Source organism: Dermacentor albipictus, chromosome 10, assembly GCF_038994185.2.
Source record: "Dermacentor albipictus isolate Rhodes 1998 colony chromosome 10, USDA_Dalb.pri_finalv2, whole genome shotgun sequence".
In the NCBI taxonomy this organism is placed as follows: Eukaryota; Metazoa; Arthropoda; class Arachnida; order Ixodida; family Ixodidae; genus Dermacentor; species Dermacentor albipictus.
The window spans coordinates 8,617,018-8,637,791 of NC_091830.1; the positions used below are offsets into that span (position 1 = coordinate 8,617,018).

The 20,774-nt window shown below is 44.4% G+C and overlaps 1 protein-coding gene across 1 annotated transcript in view; it reads left to right on the top strand.

Annotated features, from left to right (window-relative positions):
* The first annotated feature begins 6,911 nt into the window (after positions 1-6,911).
* LOC135920382 (venom metalloproteinase antarease TserMP_A-like) overlaps positions 6,912-20,774 on the top strand; it is a 36,664-nt gene continuing 22,801 nt past the window's right edge. Inside the window, exons 1-4 of the mRNA XM_065454635.1 lie at positions 6,912-7,185; positions 12,671-12,843; positions 18,836-18,928; positions 19,550-19,688. Coding sequence (XP_065310707.1) covers positions 7,104-7,185; positions 12,671-12,843; positions 18,836-18,928; positions 19,550-19,688 — 487 coding nt within the window. The 5' untranslated portion in view covers positions 6,912-7,103. The remainder of the gene's footprint in view (positions 7,186-12,670; positions 12,844-18,835; positions 18,929-19,549; positions 19,689-20,774) is intronic.

Below are 20,774 nucleotides of genomic sequence, written 5' to 3' on the forward strand. Positions count from 1 at the left end.
GAACGCATTTTTCTTCGCATATGCACGCCTTACGTGTTCACCGTAAGCGAAGGCAAAGTTAAAAGCGCAAGATTAGGTAAGCATTGTGGCAGGAACCTATGCAGTGGTGGGGGGGGGGGGGGGGGGAGGGGAAAGTTGCTTAGTACAAATCAACCGCTGTGAAAGCACATGCAATAAAATCTTTTAAAATGAAAATTAAAGAAAGAAAATCGCAAGAGTAAATGCTTACAATACAACTGCGCATATTTGTAAGAATAGGGAATGTGGCCGCGACGCGGGCTAACCGCGTCGCGGCCACATGGCCTCCACACTAACTCCTCTGTCAGGGTCTCAACAAATAATTTATGCCTCCAATAAAGTTTACTCCACTCTTTCCCTCTCTCTAGACAACACGTAAAGTATGCTTTCTCTCGACGACATGGCGCCGCTATCTAGGAGCGGTGAAGCGAAGTACTGCATAATGACGCTAACGACCATCGACAGTTAGCGCTTTGGTATAGTCTCTGCACAGCGGAAGCTTCAACGCGGTGTAGCCTGGTGCAGGCCGCGTAGGCCTTCTGCTGATGTCCCGACGCAGTTTCCGGACACGCTTTGTCTTTCGCACCCGTTTGGCCTGTGACGCCTCGTCGCCTATACGGAGTGTAGCTTCAACAAGCATCAGCAGCGCTCACACGCCGCCTACTGCTTCGCTTACAATGGCACCAACTAAGGGAACTGCTGCGCTAAGTGGCGCAGAAAGGCAACGACATCGACGAGCCAATCTCGCTTTGGTCCGGTGTGACACACGCCAGCGTCAAGCATGACGCCTTCGTGCGTTCCTGGCGCACGCTGCGAACTCTACCACTCGCATTCTTGAAGCTGAGCACGTCACAACTGAACTGACTGCCCGAGACACCATGGAGTCGGACCAAAATGCTCGTACCTCCGTCGAAGCGACTCAGCAGCAGGTCTTCATGCGCCTAGCTAGCCTGCAACGTGGTCGTCGACCCGCAAATCGTGCATCTTTCGCTGCAGCGGACCGCGAGCTCACGAAACAAGTATGCAACAGCTTCAGTGAAGACATGCTTCACTTTCATGTTCTAACGAATCCCATGAATCAGGAATCAACCATATTTTTAAAGCTGTATGTTATCTTTCTATTACCTCAATTGTATCTATTAGAAGGAATCGCGATAAAGCTGCAGGTCTGGTAATGGTCTAGCTTATAATAGATTTAAAAAGCAGCTTAGCAGACGGAGCGTGCATATGGTGGTTGGTAGCTGGTATAGTTTGCGCCACGTACGTCCGCGTCTTGTTCCTTATGTTCGTCAGTGTAACACTAGGCACAATACAATCATCAAAAATAGCACAGTTGTAGAGAAGACACAAAGCTTAACTGGCGCATACTGTTGGGAAGGCAGCGCCGACCCGTCTATGGTGGACACGTGCGGGCGTTCGCGAAAGATAACTGCCGAGGCATGACTATTCCTTCTTGTGCAAAATGATCGAGGGCTAACTCAGTCACGTGCTGCGGCTATCGATGATGTACCATTCTTCGATCATAGGGCTCACTTCTTCATTCTTTTGTCGGAACAGACTATGCTTACTGGAAATTTCGAAGTACACTTGCGATCGCGACATTTTAACGAAAGGTTAGGTGAGCCAACGTTTAGGTTCAAATATTCTCATAGATGTAATGCCCTCTCTGTACCACATAAATGCGACTACAGTTAAAATAAACTTTATAAACTACACATATTCGGGAATTCTACGAATCGTTCGTATATATTAAATGACACCTGTAGGGATATTTATTGCAGTTTAAGATCCACTCACATATGTCGCGCACTGGTCTCGATGAGATAATTTAGTTTGTATACTACATCTGTGAATGGGTATAGATAATTTGTGGTAATTACTTAAATAAAAAAGCATTAATTGTTTCGTTTTGTTTTTGTGTGTAAGCGCTTTGATTCGACTAGTGTGGTTGAACCACATTTACTGACGGTGATGTTCTCCCGCCTTTCGCTCTACAGGCAAATAAGAACTGCTCAGGAACTTAGATTAGGACAAATGTTTCTCACGCCATTTATAAAATTTCATATTCAGAGAATATGCCCGCTGGAAATTTGTAGAGAACGGGTTTTCTGTGAAGAGAACGCATCCAGGAATCACATTTACATTCAGTGAATATTATACGAGCCTGGTCGGCAACCGAGCAAATGTTACTGTTTTGGACGTTGCCGTGAGAAATTCTTTACACCTTTGACGGCCTGGCGTGATCTATTTCTGCCAGATAAATTCCCGCACATCGTGGTGGTGGGAGTTGTAACGAAAAACGTTGCCTTTCGCATCCAGGTGAGAACAGCGACACGTAAAGTATGGTGCACTTACAAGAAGTGCATATATTACTGTTCTGACGCTCATGGCCATTACGAACGCAAGTTCTAGAAGGAGGCAGACGCCCTAGGCTACAAAAAATGTTATTAACAAGAATATTTATTTATTTATTTATTATTCTACAGCCTTTCATTGAGCTATCCCAGGAGTCGGAAAGATGGCGAAGCACGCAGACAAAGTTAAAAGTAAAAAAAAATAAGCCTTTCAAGATAAGTGTAAATCTGAGGAACTCGTACGTTAGAGACAGTCAAGTTAATAAGCGACTTCACAGTTTTCAGTAATTCTAGGGGTTCCTTTCTACACTGACCGAGATCCACCAGAGGCATTGAGACGCCTTCAATGGGCGAGTAGGTATCACTGCATTTTGTAGCAATAGCGCAAAAAGGCACGATACAGGGGCTATTGAAACACAGGGATCAGTATCCGCGAAGCTGATAGCCGAAGCAGTTCAGGTTGCAAGCAGACGTGTTGACTGCAACAGCCAGGTTTCAATTTTACTGTTGCAGAAAAGAACTGACCTACCTCGACAGCTCGTTGTAGGAAGGGTACTATACGAGGTGACACGTGCTTTTTCTCGCGCATATACAAAGGATCTAGATTACCTCTGGCGCGCTCGTGGAGTATGAATAAAGCTCAGTTGCGAACCTGTGATTGTTCAGTGGCCCTCTCCATCTTTTTTTCCCTTTCAATTTTGGGGTTTTACGCGCCAAAACCACGATTTAGTTACATGAGGCGTGCCCGTAAGGATGGACTCCGGATTAATTTTGACCACCTGGGGTTCTTGACCCCGCACCCAATGCATGGTACACGCTTCGCCGTCTATGCGTCGTATCTTTGTGGGCTGCTGTTACAATATGCAGCTATAAGAGGCCAGATTACCTTTATGTGGTAAGCCATACGATATCGCGAGGGGTTACCTCGACGTGCACTATGAGCGTGAGCGGTGGTAGCGACGGCTACCGCCGGTTATCGTGGTTGCGTAACAGCTTTAGCGTTGCGATACGTAACGCTTCGAAAGCCTAGCTGTTATCAATATAATTAGTTTAAGTCTATGATCTAGCATAGTACGCGGTGACGTTATGCTGAAACATTGACTTCTCAGTATATGTACTGCGGTGCCGCGGAGAGGTGACGTTCGCGCAGTGGACCTACCGCATCACGTATTATTAAGTATGACGTAACCCGTAACACACAAAGCTAAAAGACTTATACCGGCACTACTAGCAGCGTCTCCAATTCTCTAAAACGAATTTTGACTCGTCAGGGAGCCTTCTACTGGCGTCTCGGGTAGCGCATTAAGAGATAACTTTACTGATAGCAAACTCCGATTCCCTAACTCTGCTGCATGTGAAACGTAGAGATAGTCGACTTTGGCAAACGCTTAACAAATTTATAAGAAATTTACTACACTAAAAACAAAAACTGCCAGCTGTTGGAAGCAAAGTTTTGACTGACGACCACAAACATGTGTGATTTACGAAAAATACAGAAGTAGTATACTTAATACTCCGTATCATCGTGCCCATAACTTATACTGTTAGTCTACATCGTATAGTATCTAAAGCGCTCAAAGATAGCACATTATTTTGGCAAAACAGCGCATACGATGATAAACAAAAAAAAATATAGACAAAACGATGCGTAGCCAACTAATTTTTTATTCAGTGCCAAACAATATACAAGGAAAAGGACACAAAAATGCACAACGCGTTATATGAGTGACTCGGTACATTACTTAACAAATTACGAGAAATTGTTTTCGTTACATCAATTTGGAAAGGAACATTCAGAAATCACTGGAATATTTCTGAAAAGTTAACATCAAACTTTGTCCACGTTGGACTTGAAACGGTGCACTTTCCAGTGATAAACTTCTGGCAATTTTTTAGAGAACTACAAGTTTTTTTTTTATGTGAACAGTATTTAAATTCGTTCCGAGGGGACCGCTGGACAAACCCACATGTAGAGAAAACGTGTTATACTATTATTGCTTATATCCGTGCGACCGCACTACCCACACACCTTACACTGGTATCCTTGTTTAGAGAAAAGAAGCCATTATTAGATCATACATGGGTTGTGTGTGCAGATGGCGCCACTGTCGCGTCACGCATAATGACGTCGATACTAAATTTACCCTCTCCTTCAGCGTTCAGAGAGGCATAGCTCGGCAGTACGCTTGTCGATCCGAGTGGGAATAGTGTTTCAAAGAGCTCACTCAGTCATAGTATGTGCAATCCATCAAACGTAAACCTGTTCTCATCAGGAGTTATATGAAGGCAAGGGGAGAAGAATAGATGAAAGGTAGGGAAGTTAACATTAACAGTTAACAGTTAACAGTCCCTCAGTTCGATAGCCTTGAGAAATCACCGCAGCGTTTTTGTGGCCTTTTGCAGTGGTCATGCGCGAGGCCATCACCAAAATTTTGTTACTTGAGCAAGAGTTTTCTGGTTAGTTTAGAACTGTGCGGAGGTAAAGTGCTTCATTTTGAAAGGACAGGCAGCAGTAGCCCGAGAGATGATTTATGGTCTCCTTGACACCACAGGCATTGCACTCGAGACCATCCATCATTGAAGATGTCATAGAGAGGCACAACCTGGCAGCCTACTAAGCTTAGCGTCCTTTACCCTTCACGCCTTCAATTACTAAAGTTCTTACTCGCTCACTAAATCATTCCAATAAAAAATGAACATGCTTTGGCGAATGCAACGCCCAGGCGTAAGCGACACAGCGCTTTTGTTTTATTTCAGGTAAGAGCAAGTAACAGGCGCAGCTGCGCAGATGCGGCGAGAGTCCGAGGTGCGCCGCTTATGCAATGTCATAAGGTGCGCCAGCTTGCTTAGGTGCTGGGCTGCGACAGCCCTCGACGAAGGCATAGAAAGGAAGATTGTGCCGTTGTATGCCTTCCTAAAAAATAAAATAAAGAGGGAAAGGTTATAAGCCTTACAAGTACGGAATGGCTTGCGGAAGTTTCACACTTGCTTGGCTATGGCTCTCCTGCGTCGAAGATGGAAAGTCCAGAAATGGCGCGGAGACTCGGGTACCAACACATGGGGATGTCCAACCCATTTTTACCACAGCAGAATGTGTACGTCTACACACGGAGCGCAAACGCCGGAGCCCCAACCTTTTACGAGTCCGGCGGGCTCAATCGACGCAGGACTGTTTCGGGCTCCTCCAGTACCCACCTCAGTACACCTTAGTACTATGGATGTTTCACCTTAGTACCCAAACACCCATAGCAAAGCAATCGGGTTCGCTACGCACAGGGAGCGAGCGCGATTGCAAAATTTGACCGCAAGACATCCACCATATGAAACATGAGTTAGGTATGGAAGCTTTCTGTTGCCTGAACAAATGTAACTTGTGTATTTTATTACACCATTTGCGCGCTCCAGCGCTCATATACACCCTCGGCAGCACGCACAAGACGCTTCAAGGGCCTCACTGCAGCTGTGCTCATTATGCAGCCTACCATACTTTTATATCTCGCATATATGGTTTATTTGCTCCATAGGGACTGCATTCATAACTCCTTTCTTTTAGGTGCCACGAACTTCCTCGAGATAGCTTGTGTGAACGCCAAGCGATAAAATGTCTCCGATGTCCTGTATGCTGTGATCCGACGACGAGACTCCCTCAACATGTGGGCGTGCGCTATTCGCTTTCGCTCCCGTAGCCCATGTAACGTTGTGAGATGTCGCCTTTTACAGCGACTGATAATGAACACAAAACACTTAAAACTAAACACTGAACTGAGCTTCACACGTCTTGATTACTACTGCGACAAAACTTATGCGAAAGTTTCTCATTTGAATGCACGTTGCTTGACAAGAGCGGTGACGTATGTGTTCATACTGCCGTTACCAACGCCATGACAGAGGCATGGAGGCAGTGTAGATCTCAACGTCTTGAAAGAAAACTCTAAACGAGAGTGATTCTGCTAGTATCTAAGACGTTACACTAAGTTATTTTTTTCTTTCTGCACGTGTGGGTTGTTAGAAAAATGTCAGTTGGCCTTCTTTTTTGTACATTTTAGTAGTAATACAAATACTGCTCTTTTTATATTTTAACGAATCAATTTTCAATAAAGATTTTCTGACAAGAGGAGGCATACAGAACATTGCAGTGTTTTATTTATAATTATTTTTTTTTGCGTGCGGCGTCGCCACAGTTCTTGCGTCGGCTTCACTTCTGAATCACAATCTAAAAAGGTGGCCTGTACTGATTAAACAACTGATTTTACTCAGGGAACTTAAAATCAGCATCTTCAATACGTGAGTAAAAATGAACGACTTCGGCTTGCACCTTCGAGTTCAAGTTGGAACGGTACCTATTGCACTGTATGCTTTTTATGCAAATAAGTAAACGTAAAAGCGTTCTCGAATGTCAAGCACCTCACGGGTATGGTAATTATTCGTTGACCCCTGGCCATGTGATTTTATTTTTGTTCTTGTCACTTTTTTCATCACTGAACTGAAAACAGAAAGAAAGGTTTCTGAACTGTGATAAATAAATTTACTTTTGGTAAAGGTAAATGCCATGAAGCACGAGGATCAATCTTTCGTGTCTCAACGTAAGCTGACGGATCGGTAATGACACCTCTCCCTCAAATGACACGCCGTCAAGCGCGCCGCGCCGCTTGCGGATGCAAATAAATTGTTGCTGGTCGGTCACAGGAGTCTGCAGTTTAAACTCACATTCATGAGAAGATAAAGAGAACCATGGGAACATTTTATCGGTCGACGCATTGGAGCATGCTCCGCTTTGTCTATTTCGTGGCTGCAGTGATACTCTGTGTGGAAGGTAAGCTGGTATCTTTATTCGCTCTTACTGAAAAATGATTCTTGCTCTATGGGAATCACTATACTAGTGATAAGGGGCATAGCGACACCCATAGAACTAGAATAATTTTTCAGTTAGATCGATAGCCTGATTGACTTACCGACTCATTTATCCGTTATTTATTAGCTCAATTGATTTCCATTTCCTTAACCTCAATGCTGAGTGGCTTAGGGTGGCGTCACTAGGAGATGCGGAGGGGAAGGGGGTGAGGGGCGAACCGCCCCGGGTGCTGCTGACCTCGCCACTGGTAGCGTACAGGTGATGACCTTTAACCAACCAAGAAGTGTTCGCACTAACGGCATAGCGTCTTCTCGGTAACATAGCGTGACAAGATCAAGATGACGCTCGAAGCAACATTGCCCTTGCAGGATATTTTTATCACATCCGACAAGTTTTTTTTCAAGATGAAATACGCACAACATATATGAACCACGTGGACAATCTACCTGGCTAGACTAGACATTTGCTGAGTGATGCCATCAGGACAGTCGTCTGAAGAGTGAAGGGTATTCGCACCAAAGTGATGCTCCGTCGTTCGTAGCATGTTCTCGATTCTAATGAGCGATTGTGGCTGACGGCCGCAGTCGTTGCGAGGAAAGAAAGCCGAGGTGTACTCAGCAGCTAAGGCAAGGGTCGAACATCACGTGACTGCAATAAATGTGACAAACAATCGGAGCACACCACTTCTGTGCCGACGCAAGAGAACCCTACTACGGCAGTCGGGCAAGGTAGTATGACGTCACGGATCGGAGTGCACCGTCCTTGTGCTGTCTAGGAGGCATTGGGCAAGCGTCTCAATGCACTCGCTAGCCCGCGAGGAGTGATCTCGAAGGCCCGCTCATAAACTTCAAAACTTCAAAACGTAAAATTCAAAACTCGTAAGTAGCGCTTATGTTTTCTAGAATTTTTTACAGAGAAGCTGTTAGCCTCTAGTTGGCAGGGATTTTTCGCGGCGCTGTTCTCACGGAAAAAAGAACTTCAGCGATCGAAGCGAAAATTGTACACGTTGTTTGATTTCACGCATGCAACATACAGCACAGTATTCATTTCGATAAAGAACAAGCACATAACAAGCATCTAAACCACATAATTGATGATAAAGCGCTCCTGCTGATAATGCGAGGCAAATATCGCTCCCCGCATTCATTTCCCGGTAAAGATTATTGTTGGGCAAGCTGCCATGGCGACGACAGCTTGCGACGTGGGGAGTGACGTCACTAGTCTTTCATATATAAAAGAACCAGCCTAGCCACTGATTTCATTGTTGTTGGAGTACCGATAGGTAGTGAACACAAAGGATTCCCGTGGACCAGGGTGAACATGAGGAGCGGCAAGGGGAAAAGAAAAGGCAATATAACCAGCGACGTCGTGCTGTCGCTGGTAGTATTGCCGTGGAATTCCAGCACAGGGGAAGTCCGCATCTCCACATTCTCCTGTGGCTGAATAATGCGCAGTAGGAGGAACTGAGCAATAAAGCATTGCATACCCTCTTCAGCAGTCGTGGTGGTGGTTTTCAACAGCTTCGCTGGATATTCACTTGTAAAGATTTCACTAGGGTACTGCAGGTAGACCCCATTTATTGCTAGTTTTCTCTGGCTAACCTCATCCTCTTCTCTCTCTCACTACCCCGCTGGCGATGTGGATCACCACATACTCCCAATCGGCTGTCCTGGCCCCCACGATGATAATACGGTAGCATATTCCCGATTGAAGCCTTTTCAACTTTTTCACTGGAACCTTGGTAGTATATTGTCTTCAGCAGTCCTTGCTTTCTAGCTGTCTTGATGACGTAGTAAGGTCCTGTAAACGGCGTTTCTGAATCAAGTCCTTTTCGGACCAGAATCCACGAGTCTGGTTCAATCTCCGGCATCTTCGAGCAGTGTCTGTGGTCAAAACTCTTTTTCGTTGTCGCTCTATATTTTTGTCGCTGATGAAAAGTCTTGAAATCTTCCTTTTGATCAATATGTTTTACTATGCACAATTCGTGGTGCGCTGGTAGCCTCGAGCTCGTGCCAAATGCCGCAATATGTGGGCTGCATGCCAGGCCCGCTGCATATGATATGTTGTGATGTGCAATGGCGGCTTCCCAGGCGCATTTCCCGCCGCCTTTGAATTCGGGGTATAATCGTATGTACATTTTTAAGTCCTTTATCTTTCGCTCTGCAAGGGGATTCGCTTCTGTATGGTAAGGTGCTGGGATGCGAAGGGTGATGTTTCTTTTCTCAGCCGAAAGTCGCAGTTTTTCGCTTTCTAAGGCTGGGCCTTTGTCTGTGACGACGACTCTGATGTTCTTGAAAATTTCTCGTTCCAGCAAGATATCACGCAGTTTGCGTCTTCTTTTCCAGCTTTAGCGGCGACAAAACGCGTGCACTCGTCTACGGCGACAAGGAATGCTTGCGTCGCCTTAACTCCTTCTCCCTTCTTTTTGATTTCAGCGAAATCAAGATGCACAACCTCGAAGGGGATATCGCAATACTCTGGAAATACCACCCTGTTGCCTCTGGGCTTGTACTTGTCTTTAAGAAGCTGACACTGGTGACAAGTTTTCACATAATTTGCGATGTTTTCTTTCATCTTTTTTTCCAAGCGAAACGCTGGGCTATATTGTGGTATGTCTTCCAGTATCCGTTGTGCGCTCCTGACTCTGGACTAGTGCGGTAAAGCTTCAGGACTGTTGGCATTTTGGTCTCCGGGATGTATAATTCGCCAGTCTTTGCTTTTATCTCCTGTGTGCCTTCTCAAAGCTATAACAGGTTTATATTTCCAGTTGGGGTTTCATGTGGCACGTGGAGTCGAGATAGGGCATCGGCATCTTGATGTTTTTGTCCCAGGGGATGTATGACGTCAAAGCTGAATTGTTGTACTTCGCGCGAACCCATCGAGGTATTCTGCCCTTCGGCTGCGATAGATCTAACAAGTACGTCAAGGCCTGGTTGTATGTGAACAGTTGGAAATTGTTGCCTTCCAAATAGCTTCTGAAGTATCTCAAGGCTAACACCACCGCCAGTGCTTCTTTCTACGTAGTTGCATAATTTTCCCGTACCTTCGTAAAAGTGGAAGAGTAGTAACCTACTGCCCTCAGCTCCTTTCCTTGGTGCTTTGTAGCATCACGCTGGTAGAGTATGGCACCTACTCAATGATAAGATGCGTCGCTATAGAGCTCAAAGGGCACAGTTGAAAACAGGAACCTGTGGAGAAGAAGATGAACGTCGCGTTCAAATAGGGACGAACTACCATCGACGGCTACAAAGCAAGTGACAAACATGCCGGGCCACTGGAGGATGTCACCACGCTTGATGTTCCGTGGAGCGTTCCAAGTGCCTCCGGTTTACAGCTGACGAACCCGTCACTAAAGGTACCGTTCCTGCCTACAATAAACAAGACGGGTCTGAAACTTGTTTAAAAGGGCCAATCTTAACCCATGAAACTCAGCCAGCTGAAACGCCACCAGAAAGTGATATAACTGTTGTCAACGCACTGCTTGACCTTCATAAACGCCCGATGAAGCAACAGCAGCAGCTGGTATATCTTGTTACGCTATCAAGATCTGGAAGCCTTCCTTAAAACCGGACATATTTGATGGAGATTCGTCCGGTGTACATATCTGGCTTCATTTTTATGAGTATGCATGCTCCATGAATAAATGGTTGACTGACGAGGATCGCATACAGAACATGCAGGCATTTCTGTGTGGCAAAGCACGGAAATTCATGTTATCAAATAAGGTTAGAGATCGGGCTAATCGGTGTCGTCTTCACGATAGTTGTGTAGTGTTTTGGCTACTCTGGTCGTCTTTACCTTCACGTGTTGAGTGCCTCCTTGTCCCTCAGACATATAAGCAGTGCGCTTTACATTGTGCTTTATCGATTGATATTTGTGCAAGGCGACTCGGCAGCATAAAAAATGTGTCGAATGGACCACAAATAAAGAAGTATACCAGCGCACATGCATGTATACAAATAGATAAGTAAAAACATATTCTGCCTATCTCAAAATTTTGATGCGTTTGCAGATAATCCCGGGAGTACGTTTTAAACAATTCTAACCATTTAGCTGACATGGTAGGCACTGATTTCATTATTAACGAAGTACTTTAACAAACCACACAGGCCACACATAGGGCTCATTGGACGGCTCTGAATGCAAGTATACGTGCGTATAGCGTTCATCTTGCATCTACACGTACTTTCATTCCCTATTAGTCAGGGGAAGCACTGATCTATGCCTCCTGACCCGTATGCCATTTCAGCGTCAGTCGAAGCGCACTCCACTAGTAGGTGGGCTTCTCTGGTGCAAAGCGTACCTGCTGCTAACGGATCAGTTGACATATAAGCTCATCTAAATCACTTTTGTCTTGCAGCCTGACTGGATGCAGTGTGTCTAAACCGCCCCTTTCATGGTAGCATGGTCATGGTAGCAGATGCCTGCCACATAACACAGACTTGTCCAGCCTTACAACCCGGATAGGTTGGCCTTGTAGACTAAGGCACAAGACGATACTATTAACATCGCCAGTGCGTTCGTTTTGTCCCGATAATGGTGACGCGAAACAGTAATTGTCGGACTGCCCAGAGTTTGTCGATGATTGACGGGTTTTTCTTGGTGTCCCGAAACTTGGAGTGGCTCCGTGTGACCATGAAGGACTTAGTGTTCCCGCAGGAGCGATGCATTTCATGAAGTTGGATATTTTGACTCCTGCTTAAGTTTTTCGAGAGAGGTCGCATTGTTCAGCGAGTAGATACGTCTAGGAGTACATATTTCTTGTCAGCAGCCACTGAATGTAGTCGGACTGACCGCTGAATGGATGTGGATTGATTTGTCGGAGCAGAGGCTCCGTATCTTCTCTGCGTCTAGTAGAATTCTCAAACAACTTTGCAGCGTCAGTGCTAATTAATCACCTTTTGCATTTATTTACTGTGCGGCAAGTTTGTCTATTGCAAGTCGGAACAAGATGCTCGGGCGGAGCAATTATAGGCCTGGCTATCCAAAGCTAAGTTTGCCTAGCTAACGCCATTCTCCTCCCGCACAGCTTGAGACATAAATCACCAATGCGCGATTAGAGCTTTAGACTGAGTTGACAATGGTTCAATGAATTGCAAATATAGAAGACTTGGCTGGTTATTTTGTCCTTCTTGCACGCAAAGCGGGTGAGACTGTGCAGACTGCCAGGTCTGTTTTTTAATATGTCAATGGGGAAACAAGAAAAGGGAATATTTGTTAGCTCAACGAGGGACTTTACATTTTTCTAAAAAAATCGAACGGTAAAAAATTCATGTCGTGGGCGCAGCGAATTTCGTATCACATTTAATATCTACAGAAAATATATATCCAATGTGAACATACCGAGTGGAAATACATATACACTTTTTATACAGAATGGGCCCTTGCACTATCGAACCCAGCACATCATCATCAACACACCGTGACCATAGCCTTTGTCATGCAGGTGAGGGCAGTGTAAGGCTCGTTTACCCAAGGCTTCTTGAGGAGAGGTCTTCCGACGGTAGGATGGTGGTCCACGTGCACGACGACCTCACGCTGAACCTCAGGAAATCCTCGGTCGCAGCCGGTGAAATCCGTGTGCTGACGGAGGAAGACGGACGCCGGGTCACGCGATTCGTGAGTTTAGCACGTAGTGAATGTCAGTAAACTACGAAAGTTACTGTAGTGAAATATTTATTATGATTACTTGCCCCGATCTCACGAAATGTGCACTTGTTTTCGAAACCCCACAAGGAGGCCCTATAACGGCAACTATTCAGAATAAACTAGTATCAGGACTTCTTTATCTTCGTTGGTATATCACCTGGGGCCAAATTCGCAAAGCTTTTCGTTCATACGTGCTATTTTTCATTGGCTGATTGCCTTCGCTCATAATAGCTCCTACCTCACTATTGGCTGGCACGAGCGCTTTTAGCTGAATAATGTTTTGTGAATACGGGCTCTGAATTTTATAGAAAGAGCCAGAGATATTTCACTCAAGAATGTGTAATTATGATAATCGCATGTCGCCTTACTGCAACGCGATACTAGTGGCAGCAGACATCAGTAACGGTCTGATAGTTACTGGATATTTATATATCTTATCAATATTCGCTAATCACTTTGTTTCGAACGCGTGCTAGAGCGGCGTCACCAGCCCCCAGCGGCAGCTAGTGGCGCTCCATCTTGGACGGTGGTTTCAATCAAGCCTGAGACATCTTCGTGCCGCAATAGACTGCCATTTATTTATCTATACTTATTATTTGCAAGTTTTTACAAATAATTGCTTAACTATTTATTTACTTTGAGGAGAGGGTGGAGAAAAAATTGAATAACAGATATGTGCTCAACACTACCGCCCATCAGTTCCACTAGCTTCCACGAGGCTCTAGTGATGGCACTGAAGTGCTCGCAATTTTCCTCCTTTAGAAGACTTCAAGTCAATTATTTTATTGAACATGTTATAGTTGCAGAAGTTTTAGTGGTCATTGCTCAGTACTGAGTAGGAATTGTGAAAATAGCAGCAGATCCTAGATATCCAGCCTTCAGGCTCTCGGAATTGTGAATCGACTTTCAAGATGAGCATTTTAGGAAAAAAAGCTTACCTCTCTTAAGGTGAGACGAACCTAAGCGTAACGCCAATGTATTTGATGAGCGAGTAACAGAAGCAAGCTTATGATTTTTTTCTACTAATGACACATCCCGACTGCAATTCGGCAACTGCAAGAAGTGAACTATAGCCTAGGAAGTAAGAAAGTACAATATCTTTTATACTGTTGCCTAATTACCCATTGCTACAGAATATCTGAAGCCCTTGTTCACCGTTTTCTTTGCCTAAAAGTGTCGTTATTATGCGTACTTATATTTATATTTGAAAACGTTGACCTTTCACACAGATGAGGTAAATGAAGGCATGTCGCTATTGAGACCTTTGGAAGTGAAATCGCTCGAAGAATCTGTAAAACTTATTTACTTATTCAGCTATTTCAGTTTTATGTGATTTTACAGTATAAAAAAACAGCTGCCATCGAAGTGCTTTTTCTAATAACATTCGGCAGGGACCCATTAACAAATAGTTTGGGTCCCAAAAGTGTATACTTTGCCATTGTATACGTTAATTAGGTTAAATAAACTTTCAAACTTTCAAACCACTGCAAGGTGTGTCTTCGCACCACTAGCATCAGGAAACTTATTTGGGTTCGTAGACGTGGCTGTGCAAAACTTGTGAAATCAAGTATCACTTTCACAGAAACGATAACTATAATAACCATCAAATACACAAGAGCAACTGCAAAAGAAAACCTGAATAATACGATTAATTAAATATAGTAAAGCGAATGGATTCAAAATATATCATTAATTTCAGAAGTTTTAAAGACGCCTACGTTTTACAACAGATACGGCAGGCACCACTATAATATAAAACAATGCTTTAAATGTCGCCACGTTGAAGAGTCGTGCCGACAGAAGACGAAAATGTCGCTCAAACGTCCACATGATTAAAAAGTCTAAAGGACACGAGCGCTACTTCAAGCGACTTTTTATTGAAAAGACAAGAGAGTATACGATGAACAAAGCAAAATCAAAATGGCTTAAAAGGTTGCAGAAAGCGTCTTATCGTCTTACTCACTTGCCTGCAATCCCTAGTTGGTGCAATAGCTGCCTATGGTTAATACTCCGTGCATGTTCTGCTTGTTACCTCCATCATCTTATTGTATTATTGATGGAAAAGAAAATTTTCCTCCATTTCAGACTATCCTAGAAAATTGCCGATCCAGCTTAGTGTTGCTCAATACATGCTATCAAAAGGTTTCCAAGCCAATCAGAAAGGCGGGAAAGTACTAAGAAGTGAAGCGACACTTTTTCGTATTTCGCGGGCTTTCTTTCACGTATATGTATATAAATATGTAGCCAACACCTGTTAAGGCAGCCAATAATATTTGTTTTCAAAGGAAACAACAGTGACGTCTTATGAATGTTTGACTGAGGTGTTCGAACGATGCTGTGGGTCACCGCCCGATGCTTCTGGTCGGTGGCACAGCAAATTTGAGACCTGGAGACTAAATGAAATCAGATTAGAATAGTTTTCCCTTTTACGACTATTGCTGTGTTCAAGTAACAGCTGACCAAAAAATCACTATAAACGTTTCTTGGCCGATTTTTCCTTCGGTGTTACGTCGATACAGTGGGACAGAACGAGTAAATATTATATTCATGATACAATATCAAATGCATACGTATTGCCTTCAACTAAAATAATGTCGTATGTATACAGGTGACAGCACTCCTTCAAATACGGCAGATCAGTTCTGCCGAAGCCTGCAAGGTGGAGGAAGGATTGTGAGCCGGAACTAAGCTCTACAGACAGATGGAGAAAACTTTTTTCCATTTAGAGACGTTCCTACGGGCTCGTGCACTCAAAACGGTCATGCAAAATGACGACAGAAGTTTATTGAGAAAATTGTTCGATCTTGAGCGTTAAGCCTTAAAGGGCATGTTGAGAGAGAGAGAGAGAGAGAGAGAGAAACAAAAGAGAAAACTAGGGAGGTTAACCAAGGACGTGCCCGCTTGGCTACCCTACACTTCGGCAGAAGGAAAAGGGAGGGATAGACATGAAGGAGAGAGAAGAAAATAATAAAGAGTCAGTCATTCACAGAGTCTGTCGCAGAGGAAAGTCAACTGTCACAAGCGCTCAACATGGGCCGAAGGGCTCTTCTGGCCTTTCGCATGCAAGAGTACACAGACCGTTGTCCGAGGATCTTTTCCTCCGAGAGCACTCTGTTATATTACTGGTTGAGTTTAGCTTGTAGAGTACGTCGTTGAGCGTCAGAGGATGGGCAATGAAACAGAAGGTGCTCTAGAGTGTCAGCAAACTCGCACAAATTGATTGCCGCACTGTTGGTCATTCCCATAAGGAATGAATATGCATTTGTAAGTGCGACGCCCAATCACACGTGACAAAGTGATGTTGTTTCGCGACGGGAGAGTCCCGGTAGCAGCCGAACTCACGAGTTAGGGTCGAGAGAGTGCAAGTGCGAGTAAGTGAAACTCGGTGAACTCCATTATGGGAGTGCAATGTGGCAAGAAAGTGATTGAAGTTTCCGCTCAGCATCCATTACTGACAGTGGTATAGACACCCGCTGATGCGTTTGATGAGCCGAGTGAACAGTTTCATCTGCGCTGTCATTGCCGGCGATTCTGCAGAGGCTCAGCAACCACTGAAATAAAATTTTTCCTCTGTCGAGCACGTTGTGATGGACACAGTTGACGCGTGTGGGGCAATAGGCGCATGTCCCCGTTTACTTTGCACCAGTCAAAAAAATAAAGCGTTTTGACGCATTGGTGAACTTGTTTATGTCAATGAGTACTGCGGTCGTTTTATAGCATGAGTAATATGAACGAAGGTGAAAGTATACAGCTGCCTGAAGCCACGCCTATCCACGCCAGTGCCATGACAAGGCTCCTGCCGTGTAACCATAAGCTAAGCTTTCATTCACTGATATTGAGAAGCAGTTTCAAGAACACTGTCGAGATAACGCCTGCACATTGCTGCCCGATGTGAAACGAAGGCTTACTAATATCTACACGACTCACTTTCCGCCAACAGGGCAAATGGGGCAGGAATGGCGGCTGGGTCGCTCTGAAGCAGGGAGGCTGGGCGTGCCATGCCGACCACGATGACGTATAGTTCTCGTGAAGCGGAAGCGATAAATGATGAAAAACAGCTTCTGCAGTTAAAATATACATGTTTAGGACAGTGGGAGTTCAAAAAAGCCATCGGAGCATATAAAGCTGCTTTCGAGGAATGGTACGAATTTTTACTGCAAATAACCCGCTCAGCATTATAGCTTCTGAAAGTTTCCGCTTTTTGAAACTTTTCAAACGTGAACGCATACAGTGGCGAACCTCTAAGCTACAAATCAATTGTTGAAAGTGTTCTTATAATTTCAGAAGTCTTTATTCGTGAGCCTGTAGCGGTCACGTGTTCAAAGGCCGCCGGCCCAACAGCCGTGGCGTGGCGGAAGTAGACAGGGAAGAAGGTACACTCAGGCTGCGGAGTATTGACGCGGGAACTAGAAGGGAGCCTTCGCCGGAAAGCACTGAATCGACACTCTGATAACATACGTCCACTCTCGGCCTTTTGTGGGTTATCACCCTCAAAAGGTCGACATATATATATATGTGTGTGTGTGTGTGTGTGTGTGTGTGTGTGTGTGTGTGTGTGTGTGTGTGTGTGTGTGTGTGTGTGTGCGTGCGTGCGTGCGTGTGTGTGCGTGCGTGCGTGTTTGTGTGTGTGTGTGTGTGTGCGTGCGTGCGTGCGTGCGCGTGTGTGTGTGTGTTTGTGTGTGTTTGTGTGTGTGTGTGTGTGCGTGCGTGCGTGCGTGCGTGTGCGTGTGCGTGTGCGTGTGTGTGTGTGTGTTTGTGTGCGTGTGCGTGTGCGTGTGCGTGTGCGTGTGCGTGTGCGTGTGTGTGTGTGTGTGCGTGTGTGTGTGTGTGTGTGTGTGTGTGTGTGTGTGTGAAAATAATGATTTTTGAGACCGAATAGTGTGGGAACCGAATCGGATGGAATAGTTTTCGAATTATGAGCAGACGTTGTAACGATTATTATAAATAATATTCACATCCTAATCATCTTAACGTTAGCAAGGTTCTGTCTTTACGTAGTACGTTATGAAGCGCTGTTTATTAAAATGTTAAATGGAGGATTAGGAGCAAGAAAGTAGTTCCTTTGCATGCATGGAACTCTTCAGCCTCTGAACAGCCTTTGAACAGCCTCTGAAGTACGGCTACATAAGCGAAATCGCCTGCTACACTTCGCGAGTTATGATGCTTCATGTCTGCGCTATGCCCACGGGAGTGAAAATGTACCGTGCTTTTATTAACATTTTGCTTAACTTGGCGCAGTGGACTTTTTGAAATATGTGAAAAGTATTCGAAAAAGGATTCCTATATACGAATAGAATATTCTCCTATTCGATTCAGGGTTCGAATAACATAGGACAATATTCTATTCGTTATTACAAGTTTCGGATGTTCGCACACTCCGAGAGTGATAACTCATATAATTTTTCATTGTTGTTTGTACACCTGTACTTTTCGCAGTCAGAAATGAAGGTCAAAATGTCATTTTTTTTCTTGATGTGGTACGACTGTAGGGAATGCTGGGTTAAGTAACATAATGTCATGTCCACTGTGCAATAAAAACACTAATACACGAACACAAATGAACGTGATTCTTCAAGTAGTCCTGTGAGTAAGCACTCAATTAAAGTTTGCTGGCAATCTTCCAGTATAATCATGCACCAGCTAGCCGAACAAGCCACTCTTATGAACTCAATGTAAGCTTTTCTGCTATAAACTTGTAACTATGAGTTATCGCTGTGAAAAACTGAATCGGTGTCGTGATTATAACTTTGAAATATTCTGTCTAAAAGCACAGACACAAAGGTTTCAAAACTGGGGAACGAAAAAGGTTTTTGTAGATGTGTTTACGCGTAACACTTGAAACCAGGAATCCTTACGAAGTTGCTCAGCTTTCCGTCTTTACCGTATTCGATTCTTTATTTCTGAAAACACGGAAAACCTTCAGTTTATGCTTTCTCTCAACCAAGCTCATGACTGATTTCAGTACAATGGGGAAGATATTGAGAAACATCTTTACGAAGACGAAGAAAAAATTGCTTCTGTCATGCTGACCACAACAGAAAACGGTGTCCGCATGGTAAGAAAAAAAAATGCATGCCCCAACATATTTTAACATACACGCTTCCAGCACAATATGCTTATGCCACTGGGGAAAAAGTCCGGGTAAAAAAAATTCATATTTCGTATGGCTCCGACTGCTACAATTGAACCAGCGCTAAAATAAAGCGACTAGCTGAATTTACGCTCACAAGAAAAGCCTGGTGATTGGTTTGGTTTATTATGAGCAGGCGTATAATTGCTAGTTAATTTGTTTTAGCCCGTAAAGCACTGATAGCCTATAGCGTCCGCTATATGGCTCGCTCCATCAGTCTAAACTTAAATATCCTGCGGCCTTTGCTTTATCTTGCCCGCCTTGTTATCTCAGTGAATATGTATGGCGTTGTGCTGATGAGCTAGAAGTCGTTGGTTTGAACGCTGCCGCACTGGCCGGATTTAAACAGGGACGAAATGAAGGAACTCTTTTTTTTCTTTGATTTTTGCACATGTTGAAAAAAATTACCAAGGGGTCAAAGCTTATCCGCGGTCCTCCTGTATGACGCGCGCCATAATCAGCTGGGAGTTCCTTGCACGTAAAAGCACTTGAACTTAAGAAATGATTGATTTAATATTTGATTTATTCTTTTCCTTCACATTGAAGGAAGGACTAGTGGGACCCAGACACAGGATCCAGCCAACGCAGATCTCTGAGAGATCTGAAGATGGCGTGGTGCCTCATGAGATCCACGAAATTGAGCAGAAGGAAATGTTGGACAAAACTCTGAGTTACAGACGCGAAGGTGAGGCTTATTTCTAGCGCCATTAGAGAGTTTTAGAATAGGGGCCCCAAAGGGCTTTGCGGGTGTTAGCGTTGGGGCACGCAGGAGTGAAGAGCTTTAGAATAGGGCTTTGCGTTTGCGGATAGCGTCTTGCGGTGACAGCGCCACTGCGGCGTCAAAGAAAAGCTATTAGAAATAATTAAATAATATATGCAATTTTATGATACGAATTGCAATTTTGACTTGCGTGTATTCGAGTTTAATTAGAATTTAGAGGTTATTCTGTAAGCAGCAAACAATTAGTTGCGCTAAGTTCTGAGCAAACCAACTTTACGTGCCTCCACCAGCCAAGCTTGGACGTGTTAGGCCTACGAGCCATAATTTCCACAACCGAATTCGGTATCAGCGGCGTCTAATGAATCAGTCTTCATAACACACACTAGTTGAGGGAAAGCGATAACCGCAGTCACTTCTCCCAGCTTGCGAACTTCACGTGTTACCACGAATCGAACCCAGTTTGGGGCTAGATTAGAGTCGTCGCTTCGATGAGTGCCGCCATGATTGCTGACGCAAAGCTTTTGGGGCCGCGATTTAGGCTCCCGCTAAATCGGTGAAATAGCGTTCCCAACGCAAAACTCAAAAGCATTTCGTGTCTCGCGCATGCGCAGTGGCTTCGACGCTATTTCTTTGGGGCCCCAAATCGTTCGGGGCCCCTATTCTACAACTCTCTATTTTTTAGATAAACTTCCCTATGATGCGCTGAAGAAAATCTTCTTAATGCTAGGTTTGGTCTTTGAATGCGCATGTAATTTCAATTGAAATATTCTTGAGTGGTTTATACTTTTGATAAGATTACGCCGTTCATCAACTTTAATTTTCAAGCATGTCAGTGTATAGCAATCTTCGGTAAATGATACCTGAGGAACTTGTGGAACTGAAAGCGAAACATGACAACGCCGCTGAGCATTTCGCCACACAAAAGTGAGTCAAGTACAAAGAAACACGAGGGCAACATAAAGCACGGTGGTCACACAGGCGCTGCTAATCAGCAACGGTATTTATTTCCTTCTCGAGTCGTACTAAAGTACCTTCAGGAAACGACATTAC